The 19944-nt window shown below is 42.6% G+C and overlaps 2 protein-coding genes across 2 annotated transcripts in view; both read left to right on the top strand.

Annotated features, from left to right (window-relative positions):
• Nucleotides 1-2724, top strand: part of LOC115180075 (laminin subunit beta-1) — a 61722-nt gene extending 58998 nt beyond the window's left edge. Inside the window, exons 29-34 of the mRNA XM_029741973.1 lie at nucleotides 188-332; nucleotides 545-752; nucleotides 991-1132; nucleotides 1526-1702; nucleotides 1828-1987; nucleotides 2169-2724. Coding sequence (XP_029597833.1) covers nucleotides 188-332; nucleotides 545-752; nucleotides 991-1132; nucleotides 1526-1702; nucleotides 1828-1987; nucleotides 2169-2305 — 969 coding nt within the window. The 3' untranslated portion in view covers nucleotides 2306-2724. The remainder of the gene's footprint in view (nucleotides 1-187; nucleotides 333-544; nucleotides 753-990; nucleotides 1133-1525; nucleotides 1703-1827; nucleotides 1988-2168) is intronic.
• Nucleotides 2725-6506: 3782 nt separating this feature from the next.
• Nucleotides 6507-19944, top strand: part of LOC115180577 (synapsin-3-like) — a 139092-nt gene continuing 125654 nt past the window's right edge. Inside the window, exons 1-2 of the mRNA XM_029742765.1 lie at nucleotides 6507-6658; nucleotides 16381-16789. Of these exons, the coding sequence (XP_029598625.1) occupies nucleotides 16416-16789 (374 nt within the window). The 5' untranslated portion in view covers nucleotides 6507-6658; nucleotides 16381-16415. The remainder of the gene's footprint in view (nucleotides 6659-16380; nucleotides 16790-19944) is intronic.

The following is a 19944-nucleotide window of genomic DNA, read 5'->3' as shown; positions in this document are numbered from 1 at the left end:
TCATGCATATAACTTTGTGTAATACAGCTGTTTAGTTATGATTCAGCCCTACATGAATATAGTCAGGTTATCTTACATTATTATCATAGTAACTAAAGAGCATAGAATATCTGCTTGCTCCGGCACAAGCGTTGAGGAATGTTTACCTTACTGTGTTTGAGTTAACTAGTCCTGTGGCGCCCTCTAGGTGTGGGAGGTGAAGGTGCATGCGGACAAGGCCAAGCTGAGTGCTCGGGAGGTGCTGCTGAAGTCCAACCAGAGCCGAGATAGAGTGGAGCACACCAACGAGCAGCTCCGCAGCTTCATCAAGGAGATACGAGACCTACTCACTAGTGAGTATACACACATTTTTCCAAAGACCAGGCCTCAATCTTTCAATGTACTGTACAGACTAACTAAATGATCACTGATTCATAGACAATCAGGGCTCCAGCTCTTCTTTCCCCATGTGAGTGATTGGTTATGATTGTGATTCGAATTGATTGTGATAGATCACCTGTGTATGGCTGTCTGAGTCTAATTAGCTCTGTTTCCATGGTGACAGACGGCCGTGCCAACGTGGAGGTTATCGAAGCGGTGTCGAACGAGGTGTTGGCCCTGGAGATGCCCACGTCGCCCGGGCAGCTGGAAGCCCTGACCAAGGAGATCAGAGACAGGGTGGGAGCCCTCACCAGCGTGGAGGACATCCTCAGTCAGAGTGCCAACGACATACACGCTGCAGAGAGGCTGCTGGAGCAGGCTCGCACTGCCAGGTAAGATGCACGCATGCATGAATTCATGCACACACACACACACACACACACACACACACACACACACACACACACACACACACACACACACACACACACACACACACACACACACACACAGGCTCACACACACTCTCTCACACACACACACACACTAATGAATGCACACACACTTGAACCAGATCGATAAGACACACACTCGCACACACTCACATACAATCTCCTCTCTGTCTCTCAGTCAGGAGGCGTCTGAGGTGAAGGAGACAGCTGCCCTGGTGAAGGAGGCTCTGGATACAACTGAGCGTGCTCAGAATGCTGCCATCGACGCCGTCAAGAAGGCCCACAACAACACCAGGGGAACACTTATCCTCATCACATCTGTAAGTCACCTGTGACCAGGGCTTTAATTGTGTCTAAAATTTGGGAGTTTTGTATAAATACACATTCCATGCAAGGTCTCTAAAAGTGTGTAGTGTGTAGTGTGTAGTGTGTGTGTGTGTGTTGGTTCTTCTATCCTTGTTGGGACCTAAAATTCCCAAAAGTCCCTCACAAGGATAGTAAAACAAAGGCTATTTCAAGCTTAAGAGTTAAGTTTAGGTTTAGGTTAGTGTTAGGGGTAAGATTAGGGTTAGGCTTATGGTAAGGGTTAGGTTTAGGGAAAATAGAATTTTGAATGGAAATTCATTTTAGGTCCCCACGAGGATAGAAGAACAATACGTGTATGTGTGTTTGCGTCTGTGCATGAATACATATATGGGTTGTTGTGTTTCTAGGTGGAGTCGGAGACGGCAGAGTCAGAGCTGCGTCTGAGTAACGCCACACAGCGTCTGCTGCAGCTGGAGAGAGACGTGACTCTGTTGAGAGAGAGCAGCCTGGACACCAGCCACCGCACACAGAACACTGAGAGACTGTCTGAGACCGCCAGGCAGGACGCAGAGCAGGCCCTGCAGGTACACACACATAGATAGACGCACGCGCGCACACCCAGCCCAGCATTTTACCTGCCAATTATGTTGTTACCCGTTCTCAGTGTGTGTTCTGCTTTGTGTGGGTGTGTTTGTTTTGTTGTGTGTAGGAGTTTGACTCGGAGGTGAAGGGTCAGTACAGTTTTGTGGAGGGCTTGGTGGTGACAAAGGCAGAGGGCGTGTCTGATGCCAAGAAGAGGGCGGAGCTACTCCAGCAGGAGGTCAAGGAGCTGCTCACCCAGACCAGCGGAAAACTACAGAGACTCAGAGGTAACGCACGCACGCACGCGCACACACACACACACACACAAACCAATGTGCTGACACACACGACACAAGCATGCAAGCGCACGTTCACGCATGCATGCACATTCACGCTCACACAGGCACATGCGTGCGCACACACACACACACACTCTCTCTCTCTAATGACATCACTGTGTGTTTGCAGAGTTGGAGAGGTCGTATGCAGCCAACCAGCGTACTCTGGAGGCCAAGGCAGGTCAGCTGGCCGGGCTGGAGAAAACGGCACGCCAGCTGCTCGATGACATCAGCCAGAAAGTCATGGTCTACAGCACCTGTTCTTAGGGTAACCATGCCAACAGCATCCCTGGCAATGCCTACCCGGATGTCATACCAGAGATTATGACGATGCCTTCTTTAGTGCCAAAGAGATATGACAACCACTCAGGAGACTCCAACGACCAAAAGCAGTATTTCACCACTAAGAACCAAGTATTTCATTTTTAAAAAACTTTCTGTATGAAATGATTTCTAAGCCATATAAGCTATTATCACAAGTAATACATGTTTTAATCATAAGACTGCACATAGATTTCATGATTTCAGATTCTATGGAAATATTTGTATAATCTTGTCTGTAAAGATACTAAAATGTGTCTGGACCAATGCAAAAGAGAACCTATTCAATTGTATGATACTATTTGTACCCATCAACCTACTGCTGTAATTGAACTTCTAATATAAAGTAACAACTGCATCTTAAATAGTTTCCACTCCCTATTTATTTTGTTGTTGCAATGTGCCTAGTCAACATTGCCTAGTTCATCTCTGCCTAAAATGAGATGCTTTTGACATGTACAGTATTTGGTGTTCGCTTTCCCCTAGTGGCAATTTGAAAAAACTGTCCCCTCTTTTTGCTGCATTATCATCACCACTAGGGAGTAGCAGCACAGACCCAATTTCAGCTTAGTTTTGCCTTATAGAATCCAATTCACTTACAGGTTAATGTACTTCTATCACTTTTAACTGTAACAAAATGCTGTTCACTCTGCCAACTGAAACAACCTTACTCCTTCACTGTCATTGTAGGCTTAACTAGACTATCATTTTCCTACATTTTAAAATATATTCTTAAACAGCCTGCTTTCTAATCAGTTTGTACAGTTAGTGTTCTGCTTTTCTTTCTACTGCCTTCTCTTACACCCTCTGTGTCTCTCTATCTCTCTCTCTCTCAATATTGATGCAAGGTGATTTGGAGATCAGTGATTATGAACAGCTCTTTCCTCAGGCTGATCCGGTTGAACACAGTGAACATCTCTCTCATCCTCCCATGGATCCCTCCTTCCTCTCCGGAGGGCTTCCTCCTCTGTGACCATCACAGTGTATCTCCACCCAGTGACTCAGACTTGCTCTGAGCAAATGAGATACAAATGGCGCCGGCAGTGTTCCGCCTGGACCTCTTCATCAAATGAGATTGGGCAGGAAGAAATCAATGTTGCAGCCCTCCCTCTGAAATGAGCTCTTTCCATTTAGTGCTGCAAATCAGTCAGGTGTCATTGTTCTTCCCCATATATTGACCCCACCCAAGCATATCTGTGAGATAAATTGCTTTAGAAAGGGGTCCAGACGGTCCCTTCCCCTGTGTACAGTATGTAAGTGGTCCAGACGATCCCTTCCCCTGTGTACAGTATGTATGGTACAGTGGTTTGACTGTGTGATGTGAATTCTTGTGCTGTGAGGTCATCTGTGACCTTACATGACATCATTGAATTCTGTTTAGGTCCCCAGTGACAAACCAGTTTTATGTTTATCTAACTCAGCCACCTGAGGTCTCCATCAGACCCTGTAAATTATATAATTTAATACGTCACAAAAGTCATACTGCAGTGCAAGGCCTCGTTCTAGGCAAAACAAATTTCATCAGCTTGCATGGATGACACTCCGCAAACCTTATACCATGCCCAACCTCATCATCCATTTGCAGAACAGCTAAATAGAGCTGTCCTGTAGAAAAACACAGCTGTGCCCTGTAGGCTAAGATCAGCCCATCCATCATACGACAGTAAACAGCCATTGACCTTAACCAGCCCTAACATCCACTTCCTGTCTGGACCATTTAAATTGGCAGCCACTGGGCCCTGAGACGGCTACAGCTGCCGGGCAGATAGGAGAACGCTGTGGTTCACATGGAGCTGGCCACGGGGCACTTCTCAATATCAGCATGAGTCTGTAAGTGTGGTAGAGTGTGGTTTTCCTGAGTTGATATGAGATATTCATGAAATGACTCTTCCTTCCTCTCTCTCCTTGGCCCATGATGCTGCTCTCATCTCTCTGACACACTTACAGCAGGACGTTGGTGAGGAACCATTTTAGAGCAGCCGACAGACCATAGAAGAGACGAGAGAGAGAGAGGGATTGAGGGACAGCGAAAGGGAGGGAGAGCGGGAGAGAGAATCATTCAATCAAATAAAATGTCAGGTGTCTTTGTGATTAAGGTCTATGGAATGGATGACACTTTCCTATGAGGATCCACTGTAATTTCTCATGATATCGTTAGGTGTCTGCTGAATTAAACGTGGAATGGCATTGTTGATTATAATCATTGGACACTGTGCAACACACATTATTTTCTGCGTCAGGGCTAGCCGTCATACGCACTTTGACTCAATACTGGAATGTACAAGGTGCTAAAACATTCAACTATTGAATATACTGTAGAGAGACTCCTAAATATGACATCCAAAAAGAAGAGCAAAAAGCATATAGCAAGTTATGTCTGTTTCTCTCTGCAGTGAATCATTTAAACTAATATGCTCATTCAAGAGTCTCCCCTGCCAGAGGTCTACTATTGATTGATGTGTAACATTTCAGTGGGCTGGGTGTCAAAAGCTCTTTGAAATCCAAAGCTGATCTTGGCAGATGTTCCAATGTTGCAGTCTGGGTATAAAATCAAATAGTTGTTGCATTTGAAATATTCTGAATCAATTTAGTGTTTTATTGTCATTGAACTTCTGAAAGCTCACTCACAATGAAATGACACCCCCAGGCTCAAGCCGTTAAGTCACACGGTGCATCTTGCAAGTGTACTAATACTGTGATCTTGAAACTACTGACTTGCTATGAATTTCAAACACAATTGACATTGAATCTCTGAATGTTTACTAGTTACATTCTAATCCCTCTGTTATCAACCCAACAAGCAATTGATATGTGTATTAAGCCTGAAGTAAATTAGTCTGCTTATAGTCACAATGATCTTTACTAGAGGGAATCAATGGGAGTCAGCATCTGTGAATGTACTGTGTTTTTCCCTGGAAGGATGAGCAAGACCGGAACTTCTCACTAAATTCTAATTAACCTAGAAACAATGAAAGATTGAGGCTTTAATTCATCCAGTCTGCTTTGTTTGAATTAATTAAAGGTTTCCGATCCAGTCACCCTGGAAAGTTTCCAATATGAGGCAACCTCGTTTCATATAGCCTACCAGAAGAGGTGTTTCCCAATACAAATGAAAAATGTAAATGTTTATAGTAAAAATCATGAATTCGCATCCTGTGTTATTTAGTCCCGTGTGGCTCAGTTGGTAGAGCATGGTGTTTGCAACACCAGGGTTGTGGGTTCGATTCCCACGGGGGACCAGTACGGGAAAAAAAATATGAAATGTATGCGTTCACTACTGTAAGTCACACTGGATAAGAGCGTCTGCTAAATGACTAAAATGTAAAATGTAAATTTGTTACACAGCACTGAGCAAGGGCATTAAGTTTGAGAGTTAGAGCTTTGACTCATTCAAACCTGGAATGGTCATTCAAAGTTCCCATCATGGGGCTAGTGGTAAATTGTACTCTTATGTGACAGTTTTTCTGTCCCTACACGCTTAGAAAAAAGGTGCTATCTAGAACCAAAAAGGGTTCTTTGGCTGTCCCCATAGGATAATCCTTTTGTAGAACCTCTTTTGCTTCCAGGTAGAACCGTTTTGCGTTCCATGTATAACCCTTTCCACAGAGAGTTGGATGGAACCAAAAAGAGTTCTACCTGGAACCAAAAAAGGTTATCCTACAGGAACAGCTACAGATCCATTTTGGAAATCTTTTTTTGTCTAAGAGTGTATGGGATAGGGAGCATTGAGACAGTAAACAAGATTCTTATAATTGTGGAGGGTATCATTTTGCAAAGGTAATTGAATGAATACTTGCCATAAAGAGAATGTGGTCTGACTCTGGATAGGCCAAAATACATTGGTGTCCCAAGAATCCAAATAATGATTAAGTCTACACAAGACATATGATTCCAAATGAATATAAATATTTGATGTGGTGTGTGTGTGTGTGTGTGTGCTTTCAAGGAAAGAGGGCTTCCTTGGAAATCAGTAGCCATAAAACACCTGTCTGGAGTCTGTCTCTCAGCATTGCATTTGTCTGAACTGAAAATTCAATGCTGCCACATCCTTGAAATATTAAATATTTATATTCCACAACTCAAAGAAAATATGAGGGACGCTATTAAATACCACAAACGAATCGACCAATGAGGTAAGAAGGGGATCTCAGGAATGGATGCATTTTACAGCTCCCAGCATGCAGCATTGTGGGATACAGGAGACTGGTGGATGCTGATGCTGAAGCGCGAGCTGCTGAGGATTGTGACACGAGCGCAAGGGGAGCATCATCCAAACACTTTGTGATACCAGATACCCAGGTAAAACATGACAGAAAAATGAATGAAAATGTTGACTGACATATTGATGCCGCCCGCAATTCAGTGTGTCTGTGTGCATGTATTATTTATTTTTTGTTATCGCCAAGTCATTCTCGGTCCACCGCTCTCAGCTGACTATTCAACATACAAACGAAACGGTTATTTCGAGCACATTCGCGTATTACAGCCGTTGATTATATTCATTTGCGCAGGCTAATTAGCGCGTTGCAGTCAGGGCTGTTTGCTTGCTACATGGGGTGGTCGGTGATGATGTGCGGCAATGATCTGTTCATGAATATCTTCTGATTTATTGATTGGTTTGGGGTGAAAAGGGAATTCCCGCATGCAGCTAGGAATCCATTGTCACGCGCACCTGCGTTCCTAATAGTCAGTTTTGTCAGTTTTGTTTGTATTTAGTGAATCCCAACCCTCTGCATCAACATACTTGGAATTTGGCATTTTTTATACAACAGTTGTGTATTCCAAAATGATGCTATTTTATGCAGAGCGAGTGAACGCACTTGTTGAAAATGCCACTGTTCCTGTTTTTTGTTCTTCCGCCGTTCAAGTTGATAGGAAACGAGTTTGTTTATCATCAAGCCATCATACAGTATGTCTATTAGGCTACTGAAGGCTGTATGACCATGCATATATCTTTTATCGATGGAATCCTATCCATGCCAGTTTTATAGATGTCTGGAGATGCTGTCATTGCTGGTTTAACTCAACGTTATGCAAGTGCTATATCCTCTCTGCCAGTGTTCACCCTTGATTCTTTAGTCAGTCTAAGAATCCAAAATGTTCCATTGAAATAATTGACTATGTAACACATATACAGTACTAGTGAATCTTGCTTTAGGCTCTGATGATCTGGGATTCTTGATGATCTCAACCGGAAGACATGATCTGGCCTTGAGATAGCTGGGAGTGTTCTCTGTTTGTTCAGTCTAATGAAAAGCTGTTAATGTTTCATTAGCTGATCTGGATATTTGCTCAATTTAGCAGTTTATGCAGTAAACATAGAAATGCTGATGCATAGTCCTTGTTGCAAATGATAATAGAATAAGCCAAACCTGTTGGGTACTCGCCCCGGCACCATAGTGGCAGACTGATGGGCCATCTGCAGTGAGAGGCAATCTGAGTTTCACACCTGTCATGTCTTTGTGGCTGAGAGGTGATGAAAATGACATGCCTCTGATTGACCCTCTTGTCCTGCTGAGCCACTGCCTCATTCACTGCTGCCAGGCCAAGGCTGCATACATGGAAAGGCCCAATCCAGCCCGTTCCAAAACATGCTGTGCAAACACGTCATGGATAAGACAGAAGACACAGAGCAAGGAATATTAAGCTGTTAATGACGTCATCCATTTCTATGCCTCAGCTGTATTTTATACACACACTGAAATCCCAGTCCATGAAAAACCAATGGAAAAGCCTTTAGTCAAGGAGATAACTGTTGATGTGGATTTGGGTTTAAAAATATATTTATCCTCTTCTGCCTCCTAACTCTGCAGGACTGGTTGCTTATGATGAAGTGGTGAGGGATTGGCTAAGCGGTTTGTGCCCTTGGTTGTGTAGCCCTGGCACTGTAGTGGCATGCTGATAGGCCATCTAAGGTCGCCACCATCTGTGGCTGGGAGGTGATTCGAATAATGCCCTGGGCCTGCCCTGGGCCTGCCCTGGGTGAATCAGGTTAGTGTTGATTGCGTTTGGTTTGGAAGCAGGCTGCCTCCCGGGCGTGAGCCAGGGGCCCGTTTTGGCTGACGGCTAAGTGATGTAGGTTAAGCACGTGGAGTAATGAGTAATGTTGTTCCACCTCAAAAAGCACAAGAGGATTTCAACACCCACCATTTCAGATGGTTCTGAAATAGTTTCTGTAGTTATTTATTTAAGTAGGGAAGTCAGTTAAGAACAAATTCTTATTGACAATGATGGCCTACGAACAGTGGGTTAACTGCCTTGTTCCGAGACAGAATGACAGATTTTTACTTTGTCAGCTCTGGGATTCGATCCACCAACCTTTTGGTTACTGGCCCATCGCTCTAACCACTAGGCTACCTGAAACCGATAAGATAAGCATTCCTGAAACAGTATATTGTTGAAAGATTATTTGAACTCTGACAAATTAAGCTAATTGATAGTATCAAAATTGGCTATTTACATTTAAAACATTCATGTAATATTCATTAAATGTTGTGCCCAACATCCGATTTGGACCAAACCTCTTTTTAGTAATGATTTATTTGAGAAATACAAATACATGTTTAAAAGCCACCCACAGACCTCTCAAATCCCACACCAAGCCCACCCCAAAGGCCAGTTCTCTGTGTTTAACAAGTAGTGTGACGGTGTGGCTTGGAGTATTGTTTATTCACACTATGTAATGTATTCTCAGTGAATTTGGTGATGGGGTTTTCCCCTTTTCAGAGAAATTAGCTATTGAAGTCGCTTGCATTTCCCCCCATAAATTAGTGTGAAGGTACTAGGTTTTGCCGACTAGATGCTGCTATTTCTTCTGTTACTACCACACCCTTTAATACATTTTTTAGTTTTCTTGAGTTTATTAAATGGATCACACTTTTTTTATGCAACTTTGGGTAGAAAACCAATAGCTTTTGCTCATGATGAAAAAGTCAAACCAGTCCTCCATGAAAGCAATTCAGTTTGTCCTTCTCTTAACAACCTAATGCTTTAACACAACTGTTCCCGAATAGTCCAACAAATAGCAGATGTCTAAGAGTGTTATCCCTACGGTGCAATTCTCACTTTTCCTACAAGCCCAAAAATTTGATGGAAAAAGGTGCTTGTGACTCAAATGTTTTGACAGTCCTAATAAATTAATACCATTGCGTAAACCATTACATAGCATTCGCATGTTTTTCAATGAAATTATTAGAAAATATCTATGATATTGATTTGTATTGATTAGATTAAATGATTAGTGACATTAATTATTAAACCCAACCCAATACCCCAAACACTATACATAGGGCCCTATAAAATCTGCGTAGCAGCGAACGCAGACGGACTCATAGAATCCAGACATTAAAATGGAATTCAACAATCTTTTTTTTATTGGACTTATTAGAAAATTCATTCATTTGCCCAAGTTAATCATAAGACATGAACAACATGCATCAGTGATTCATATTTTCCTGCAACTTACTGAAAGGGCACAGGAATGCACTTGTCTGTGTGTGTGCGGTGCACTGTATGTCTGCACTTGGTGTAGTCGTTAGCAATGATGCTAATGATAGCCTTTCCATCTCTACCAGAAAAGTTTTTCTCAAAAACCTTTTAAATTAAATGTTAACTACAAAGTAGCCTATGCCTACCTGGCAGAATGATATCATGATTATTTGCATAAATCCAGTGGCCATTTGTTTTGCACACTCTGCAATCAGATGAGCTCTATAAAAGCACTGCTAACCAAACAACTGTCTATTGCTGGTGCACAGTTGAATTAAAGGGTAACTACACCCAAAAAGACCTCAACATGGGTCTCCTGATGGTTTATGGATTGTTGTGGACTTAGAACATCCCATTTTGTTGTTTTTCTATTAAAGAACATGATATTGTTTTATCTGAAGAACAGAAACAGATTAAGATTAAGTGAAGGACAGTTTGTGTGTGTTTGAATTGCTTTCATGGAGGACTGGCTTGAATTGTAAGGATGACCACACCATTTATTTTCATCATGAGCTAAAGCTATTGGTTTTCTACCCAAAGTTGCAAAGGGTCAATTTAATAAACACAAGACACCAGCAAAATGTATGGGGGTGCAAGCAACTTCCATGGATAATTTGTCTGAGCAGGGGAAAAAAATGTCACCAAATTCACTGAGAATACATCACATAGTATGATTAAATAATACTCCAAGCCGCCAATTTGAGTTCAAATTGAGTTTCAGCAAAATAATCTTGCAGGAATGCTTATCTTATCTGTTTCTAGCTACAGAAACAATTTCAGAACAATCTGAGATGATGGGTGTCATGGCTTGCTGAAATGAAATGGAACGACTCTTCTGTGTTTTCAGATGCAAAAGTGATTGCTTTTGATAAAAAGGCTTTATCAGCCTTCCCAGTGAGATATTGTATGTTTCTGAACAATGCATCATGCTGAGCTGTTGACAACATGGCCGAGTGGATTAGTGTTCAATTTGAGAAGGGCACTCCTCCCTCACTGTTTTTGCAAGTTTACATCATGGGCCATAGCCCGGTGCACTAAATCAAACTCCCTCAATGCTTCTCAGTTGCAGTGACCCTCGTGTCTTGTAGAGCTAGTGCCTCATTGCTGCCAAGCCAAGGCTGCATGCAGAGAAAGGCCCAGCCCGGCCCAAACATGCTGTGTAAAAACACCTCATGGATAAGACCTTCAGAAATCGAGCAGGGAATATTACGCTGTTAATGATTTTATCCATTACCATCAAGGCCTAAAGCATCTATCATAGTCAAAACTTGTATGCACAGCAGGGTTCTAGAATATTGGACTGTTGGCTTTCAAACTTTTTGAATTCTCAGCACTGCTCAAGCAATTTCTCCAACTGTCAACACATTCAAATGAATAGAGGACGCGTACACGACGCCGCGTCGGTTAGGAATTTTGGACACGGTGGTCTCCAAGGCGCGTAGCTATGTCAAAATGGGACGCTGATCTATCGCGTCTCAGCATCTGTGGACTAGGGATGTGACGAATGTAAACATTTTCTTAACGTTTAAAATGCCCTTTAAACTATAAGAAAAATGCATAAAATTCAACTTGAATTCACAATGTAGCTGCGCTGCAGCAACGGTTTGGGTCCCTTTCAGATGGTTAAGCATTGCACCTGTACTTCCGTTACTGTACCTCAATTCCACCTCAAAGTTTGCATTTCACTATTTTCTCACTTCATTTCACTTCATTTCACTTCTCAAATTATTGCCATACAGGACTTAGCTGCTGTCGCTTGCCTTTCTCTGCCATTTTCCCAACTGTTTAACAACGATGACGTAGCGGTGGAGTGGACTTAAAAATAACAGATTCCTCGAGTTCTTGCACGTTGCCTCCCATTTATGAATGTCAAGATTTGATTCCGCTAGCGAAGATACTGTAATTGTTCATTCAAATGTCGGTATCATAACAAAGGTACAGTGCATTCAGGAGGGTACCCCATAACCAGAGTCTTTTAGGTGCCTTTTGGCAAACTCCAAGCGGGCTTGGCTTCCTTCTGGCCACTCTACCACAAAGCCCTGATTGGTGGAGTGCTGCAGAGATGGTTGTCGTTCTGGAAGGTTCTCCAATCTCCACAGAGGAACTCTGGAGCTCTGTCAGCGTGACCATCGGGTTCTTAGTCCCCTCCCTGACCAAGGCCCTTCTTCAGTTTGGCTGGGCGGCCAGCTTTAGGAAGAGTCTTGGTGGTTCCAAACTTCTTCCATTTAAGAATTATTGAGGCCACTGTGTTCTTGGGGACCTTCAATGCTGCAGAAATGTTTTGGTACCCTTCCCCAGATCTGTGCTTCGACACAATCCTGTCTCGGAGATCTATGGAAAATTCCTTCGACCTCATGGCATGGTTTTTGCTCTGACATACACTGTAAACTGTGGGACCTTATATAGACAAGTGTGTGCCTTTCCAGAACATGTCCAATCATTTGAATTTACCACAGGTGGACTCCAATCAAGTTGCAGAAACATCTCAAGAATGATCAATGGAAACAGGATGCACCTGAGCTCAATTTTGAGTCTCATAGCAAATGATCTGAATACTTATTTATATAAGGCATTCTTTTTTTAAATACAGTAGCAAGAATAAAAAAAAACTGTTTTCGCTTTGTCATTATGGGGTATTGTGTGTAGATTTATGAGGAAATGTTTTATTTAATACATTTTAGAAGAAGGCTGTAACGTAACAAAATGCGTAAAAACTCAAAGGGTCTGAATACTTTCCCGAATGCACTGTATCCTCCTCTGTTTCCTTATTTTCATGGTTACTAATGATGAGGAGGTAAGGTTATTAGTTGAGAAGATGTTCATGTGGTATGTGACAGCAGTCTGTATAGATATAGAGATTTGATTATAACATTTGTGGCACTAGTGAGAATAAAACAGAGCCGACCGTTCGTTGGTAACCGTATAGCATGCCATGTGGTTGATGTATCGCGATGACTCACACATACTGTATGTCATCACACTCATCTGATACTGTGCCAAGTTTCTTTTAGACTAGTAGTAAAAAGGGAAGTGGTTGCTAAGCGACTGCCGTGTCAGTTATATCACTAAGTACTAGGGGACCAGAATAGTGTACTACGTGTGGGTCAGGTATGAGATGCGCACGTGTATTTAAAAAAAAAAGTAGGATGAGCTATTATGTCACGGCTGTCAAAAGGAGAGGACCAAGGTGCAGTGTGTTTGTAGTTCCACATTTTATTTAATCTGTGAAACTTTGCAATACATAAATAAACTGAATAGACAAAACAAACCGTGACGCAGAGGAGAAACAAACACTACTGAAAAATAATCACCCACAAAACCCAGGAAGAATAACCCCTACTTAAGTATGATCTCCAATTAGAGACAACGAGAACCAGTTGCCTCTAATTGGAGATCATCCCAAACAAACCAACATAGAAATACAAAAACTCTACCATAGAAAATAACAGCTTACCATGGTCAGAAAGTGACAGTATCCCCCCCCAAAGGTGCAGACTCCGAATGCAACTAAAAACAAAACAAAAAAACAAAAAGGGAAGGTAGGGAGGGTAACCAGTGTCTATGGCGGCTCTGGTGAATTACCCAGAACCTTATCATCCAGCGCATCCTCCAGTAGAGGAGGCGGCTCTGGTATTATTAATGGTATTTTTCACATATATTGTTACAGGCAATGCAATTCCCATACAACTGTTATCCTCAGTGCTTAGGCTCTTTCAAGTCCCAGTCAGCTGTATTCCTACTCACCATCTTGATTTCCCTTCATTTAAGTAATGACCCTATGTAACTCTCCATATCCAGCCTGTATCACATCCGGCCGTGATTAGGAGTCCCATAGGGCGGCGTACAATTGGCCCAGCGTCGTCCGGGTTTGGCCGAGGTAGGCCGCCATTGTAAATAAGACTTTGTTCTTAACTGACTTGCCTAGTTAAATAAAGTTTAAAAAGAAATAGAAAATACATGAAAAAAATTCCCTGACCTCAGACACATCAACCGCCATGAATAATACATACTCTGTAATGCTGCTAACATCCTAAATGCACGGCGGAATGGAGACACTCAAGCTCCCTCTGCTCACTGCATGTACTTTAATATGGAAAATATTCTCTACCACACACTTGAAAGCAAGACGATGGGCTTTTCTAGGTTCAGTTAGCAGTTACATATCCACATCCCTTCACATACAAACTCTGCCAGAACACCTCGGGGTTATTTCTGTGAGTCATCGTGATAATCACCGATATATTGGGCTGAGGGTATGAGGGCACCATTCCTCTTCAGCAGTGCTACACGTCATTCTTCTATGATACTCTCTCAAAAGGTCACAGAGTTTCTAATCCACCCCTGGCACCCCCTTTACCCATGGCCCGACGTCCTCTTGGTCTGCCCTTCGCCTGACCCTGGTGCCGGCAACCCTATTATCGTCACCATGCATCAACACAGTCCCACCACGCTCTTTAACATCGCCTTAGTCTAGCATTATCCTGCTGTATCCATTAATTACAGGGGAGAGACTACCGTTACTGCCTTCCCTAGCGCAATGCAAGCCGTTGCTGCCTGCCTTGGTGCAGTACCAGTCAAGGCTCTATTTGTCGTTTTCAGAGACAGCTAAGAGGCTAAGAGATAGGGGATCAGTTGGAGCCCTGGGGGGTTGATTATTAGATTTTTGGTAGGGCAAGACTCGGGACCTCTAAATGTGTGCCCCCTCTCCTTTCCCCTCTCCACTCTTACTGATAACCCCTTATTGCTAATGTCGACTCATCAGGTTGGGAGTGACGGGGGGCAGATTTTATAAGCCTCACTTCCCGCAGGGACTTGTTGAAACTGTCTCTGTTGTCTTTAAAATAGAGAAAGGGTTTGCCCCTAAGGCTTTAATAGCATCCGACACTATATGTGCAGAGGGATGAGAGGAAAGCTGCTTTAAGGCTGGTTTAAGGCTGGTGAGAAAGTGGGGGAATGCACCAGTAGTGGCGTAAAGATAGGGCTTTCCCCCTGCCTTTAGTGGCGATTGATGGATCTCTAAGGAAGGCTCTAACTGTTTCAGCACCACAAAGAGTGGACAGCTCCCTGAGTAATCTCTGTGTTGTTAACACTTTACAAGCAATTGCCTAATGTTAACTTTCAATGCCCATATTTGCTTCAGTATTAATTGTATTCAGTATTTTCCTTTAAGTCCCTGCAAAGTCAATGGCATTAATGCCGAGCTAAACATGTTCTTTGACACAGTTTGAAAAATGAACAAACATATGTCCTTTGAGGGCCATGTTCTCTATAGTATTCTGCTACTGCAGCTATAGCAACATATTCTACATGTCGTGTGCAGGCAAGTTGCCATTGAACATTTCATATTAAATTCTTTGTAATGTATTTTATGCCCCTGAGAGTGCCATGCAGTCCGGTAGGCTGTCTGTGGTGTAAGCTAGTGCCTTTTTATAAAATGGATGTTTTGATTTCTCACAGTGCCTTGTCATATCCTTTTCCCGCAATCCTCACTCTTCTTTATCACCCACACAATCCAATTCTGTATCAATCAGATTCTGATAGTCAGCAAACCCATCCCATAAAATGCCTTATCTCCCCTACCCAGCCCCCTTCTTTCAGTATAGATGAATATATTCATGAGGCTTATTCAAAGTGTCATAACTCAAGCTTTCACTCTAATCAGCACGCCTCTACATTGTCCTCTTAGTCAGTGCAGCTGATCTGAGTGATGTTCTTCTGGATCAAGCCCAGTATCACACTACCTCCGCTCTGTATGCAAAGCAGATTGTTAGCACTTTGATGGTTAGACTCAAAATGCATTAAGGCAGCTACAGTCTCCCTTAACCAGGTTTGAATTGTGAATCCCCATCCCTACATCCTTCCTGACATGAGGCTGCTCCGTATACTAGTACTGTACCAACTGTTTAATATGCAGATAGTCGATGGATAGATTTAAAAACCATGAGGTGATTGAGTGACTCCTAGTAGGCTTGTATAAAGGCCCTCAAGTCCATCCCTCCTAGAATACCCCCTTAACATGAGCCTATTAGTAATACCTCTGTTCAAAATGCAAAGCCATTGTTTCGATTCAGATTCAAAATGCATTAGGTGTGTTTGACTAGGTTTGTGAATGTGAATCCCGCCTGCCTCCCTCAGCCTGCCGCCTCCTGTGCCTAAGGCAATTGCTCATCTATATGTATGTTTCTGAGGCTGCCATTGTGGTTCCAACAGGGTTGCGCAATCCTACTTTCCTTCTTCATGAATGATTGGTGGCTGGCTGGCTGCGTTTTATAGCCCAGTGTGTTCCTATGAGAGCTAAGCTGACATCAATGCTGCACCAATGATGCTGCCTACTGCTCCATACTCCTTCTGTTCCAAATGCATTTTTATATGAGAAGTGTTGGTTTTCACATTTACAGTAGCATATAACATTTGAGTGTTGTATTGTGCCAGAGGGAACACAAATGATTGTTATTATTGTTACAAATGTATCATTATTATTATTATCTCTCCCTTCCTTTGTCTCTCTCTCGGATCTCACTGTCTACCCCTAGTCCAGCTGGCCTGACCGATCGACCCACCAGTCACCATGAACTACCTACGCAGGCGTCTGTCCGACAGCAGCTTTGTGGCCAACCTCCCCAACGGCTACATGATGGACCTGCAGAGTGGGCCTCGCCCCACCCCGCCCTCCTCCACCTCCAATCCCGCCTCCCCAGCCACTGAGAGGCGAACGCCCCCCAGCCTGCCACCACAGGCCCCGGCTTCAGGCTCGGCCCCGACCCCCGGGGGTTTCCTCAGCTCCTTCTCCAGCGTGGTGAAGACCGCCCAGTTGGCACAGAACGCCGCAGCAGCAGCCAAGGCTTCAGCGGCGGTGGCAGAAGCTGCCGCAGCAGCACCCGCCAAACCTGTCATACGGAAGCCCAAGATTCTACTGGTCATCGACGATCTGCACACAGACTGGTATGTTTCTCTCCCATGAAAGTGACCACTGCATCAGTATAATACACAAGCCTAGGCTATATTGCAAGTATTACTTGATATCACAGCAAGTACAAACAACCTATTTGAATTTGGATTAAATGCACTGTGCTCAAACAGGGTTTCACATACCCTCTGTCCACTCGGACAGCACATGGAATTTACCAGAAAAAAGTATATTCTTGTATGCAGCATTAGTCATACTAATAAAGTGAAACCAGTTCAGAAAGGGAACAGCTGAGAAGGCACCAATTAGATGCGAGTAACAATCATGCATTGCATTGGCGGTCTATTTAAACCTCTGGAGTTGATGTCCGTGCCTCCATGGAAAATGAATTAGCATAATAAAACATCCCCATAACGTTTAAGCGATATCTGTTTTGTTGCGTCTAAATCCACCGCATCCGCCGATGTCACACTTGCGCATCTGCGGTGAAAGGTGACAGCGCTAGAGCAGTGTTTGTCAGACCGTTAGGCATCCTGAAAATCATTTTTTCCCCATAAAATCGTCAGTAGCGTCCGAACGGTTTGGACTATAAAACTATTGTTATTTTGCTCTACGACCCCCACAAGCGTCTTGGGACTTGTCTGAAGTTGGTACAGCCCTTCTGCCTTCTATCTGTAGCTTCCAAACAGTTTGGGCTACACACTAATATGGAAAAGGTGGAAAGGTGGGACTCTCACGAACATGTACACTACCGTTCAAAAGTTTGGGGTCACTTAGAAATGTCCTTGTTTTTGAAAGAAAAGCACATTCTTTGTCCATTAAAATAACATCAAATTGATCAGAAATACAGTGTACAGTAGACATTGTCAATGTTGTAAATTACTTTTGTTGCTGGAAACTGCAGATTTTTTAAAAATGGAATATCTACATAGGAGTACAGAGGCCCATTATCAGCAACCATCACTCCTGTGTTCCAATGGCACGTTGTGTTAGCTAATCCAAGTGTATCATTTTAAAAGGCTAATTGATCATTAGAAAACCCTTTTGCAATTATGTCAGCACAGCTGAAAACTGGCCAGCATCCTGGAGTCGCCTCTTCACTGTTGACGTTGAGACTGGTGTTTTGCGGGTACTATTTAATAAAGCTGCAAGTTGAGGACTTGTGAGGTGTCTGTTTCTCAAACTAGACACTCTAATGTACTTGTCCTCTTGCTCAGTTGTGCACCGGGGCCTCCCACTCATCTTTCTATTCTGGTTAGAGCCAGTTTTCCCCTTTCTGTGGAGAGAGTGGTACACAGCATTGTACAAGATCTTAAGTTTCTTGGCAATTTCTCGTATGGAATAGCCATCATTTCTCAAAACAAGAATAGACTGATGAGTGTTAGAAAAAAGGTCTTTGTTTCTGGCCATTTTGAGCCTGTAATCGAACCCACAAATGCTGATGCTCCAGATACTCAACTAGTCTAAAGAAGGCCAGTTGTATTGCTTCTTTAAATCAGTACAACAGTTTTCAGCTGTGCTGACATAATTGCAAAAAGGTTTTCTAATGATCAATTAGCCTTTTCAAATTATAAACTTGGATTAGCTAACACAATGTGCCATTGGAACAAAGGAGTGATGGTTGCTGATAATGGACCTCCGAACGCTTATGTAGATATTCCATAAAAAATCAGCTGTTTCTATCTACAATAGTCATTTACAACATTAACAATGTCTATACTGTATTTCTGGTCAATTATATGTTATTTTAATGCATAAAAAATTAGCTTTTCTTTCAAAAACAAGGACATTTCTTAGTGACCCCAAACTTTTGAACGGTAGTGTACATGCAGATTCTTTGCTCTAGGACGCCTACAGGCCTCAAAAGACTCATCTGAAGGTTAAAAAAAAGAGGTTAAATACAAATATGTTTCCTGATCTTTCTTATATCTAGCAGATATAGGACAGACACTTCAGAACAAACTTCCTTTAGATTATTTTGGGGGGGACTATCTGTTGTTCCAAGTAGTGAATCTGTTATTTAATGCGTTTGTATTGGCTAATAGCAGTAAGGCCAAAAATATTTTTCATCAATTCTTTTGGGGTATTTTTTGGGATACTTCAAGGGGTCTTAAAATTCGAAACCAAATAGCAAAGTGATCCTTGGTATGACCTTCTTAAAACAATTCTGTGTAGCTTAGTAGAACCATCCTCCGCTGGCTTAGACTCTTATGGGTTAAGTTTGACTAGAATATCTCTCCCTCCGAACTTGGCTGCTGCCCTTAGCTCTCCATTAAGATTCTACAGGGAGGCCTGACTGGTCTTGGAATTATTACTAAGTCATGTCCCAGCAGACTATGCTGTTAAAAGTCTGTGTGCAGGACTTTTTTTCTCTTTCCTTTTAAAGGCCATCTGGGATACCAAAATGTCTCATTCCCTTTCATCTTATTGTGTAGCTGTAATTAAGCTGTGCAGCAGAAGCCCTTCAGTATCTACTGTAGATTCTCTAGCCTGAGTCAATCACTCTCACTTCTCTAAGGAGCTCCCTGCAGCTTTATACAGTACACTCCGCCTATGGCAACTCGGCAGTGTTTTTTGAAATTTTGCCCACTGTATAATTATTTGTAGGAGATGGCCAGATGACCTTGACACATGTTACTGAGTATGTATTATAGAGCTTTTGTGACATGTAGTTTGAGTTAAAAATAAATAAATAATAATTTCACCTTTATTTAATTAACCAGGTAGGCTAGTTGAGAACAAGCTCTCATTTACAACTGCGACCTGGCCAAAATAAAGCAAAGCAGTGCGACACAAACAACAACACAGAGTTACACATGAAATAAACAAGCGTACAGTCAATAACACAATAGAAAAAAAGAAAGTCTATATACAGTTTGCGCAAATGACATGAGGAGGTAAGGCAATAAATAGGCCATAGTGGCGGAGTAATTACAATTTAGCAAATTAACACTGGAGTGATAGATGAGCAGATGATGATGTGCATGTAGAAATACTGGTGTGCAGAAAAGTAAATAAAAACAATATGGGGATGAGGTAGGTAGTTGGGTGGGCTATTTACAGATGTGCTATGTACAGCTGCAGTGATCAGTTAGCTGCTCAGATAGCTGATGTTTAAAGTTAGTGAGGGAAATATAAGTCTCCAGCTTCAGCGATTTTTGCAAATCGTTCCAGTCATTTTTTTTCACCT

This window comes from Salmo trutta, chromosome 40, assembly GCF_901001165.1.
Source record: "Salmo trutta chromosome 40, fSalTru1.1, whole genome shotgun sequence".
Taxonomy (NCBI): Eukaryota; Metazoa; Chordata; class Actinopteri; order Salmoniformes; family Salmonidae; genus Salmo; species Salmo trutta.
This window is presented reverse-complemented; position numbering and strand designations above follow the sequence as displayed.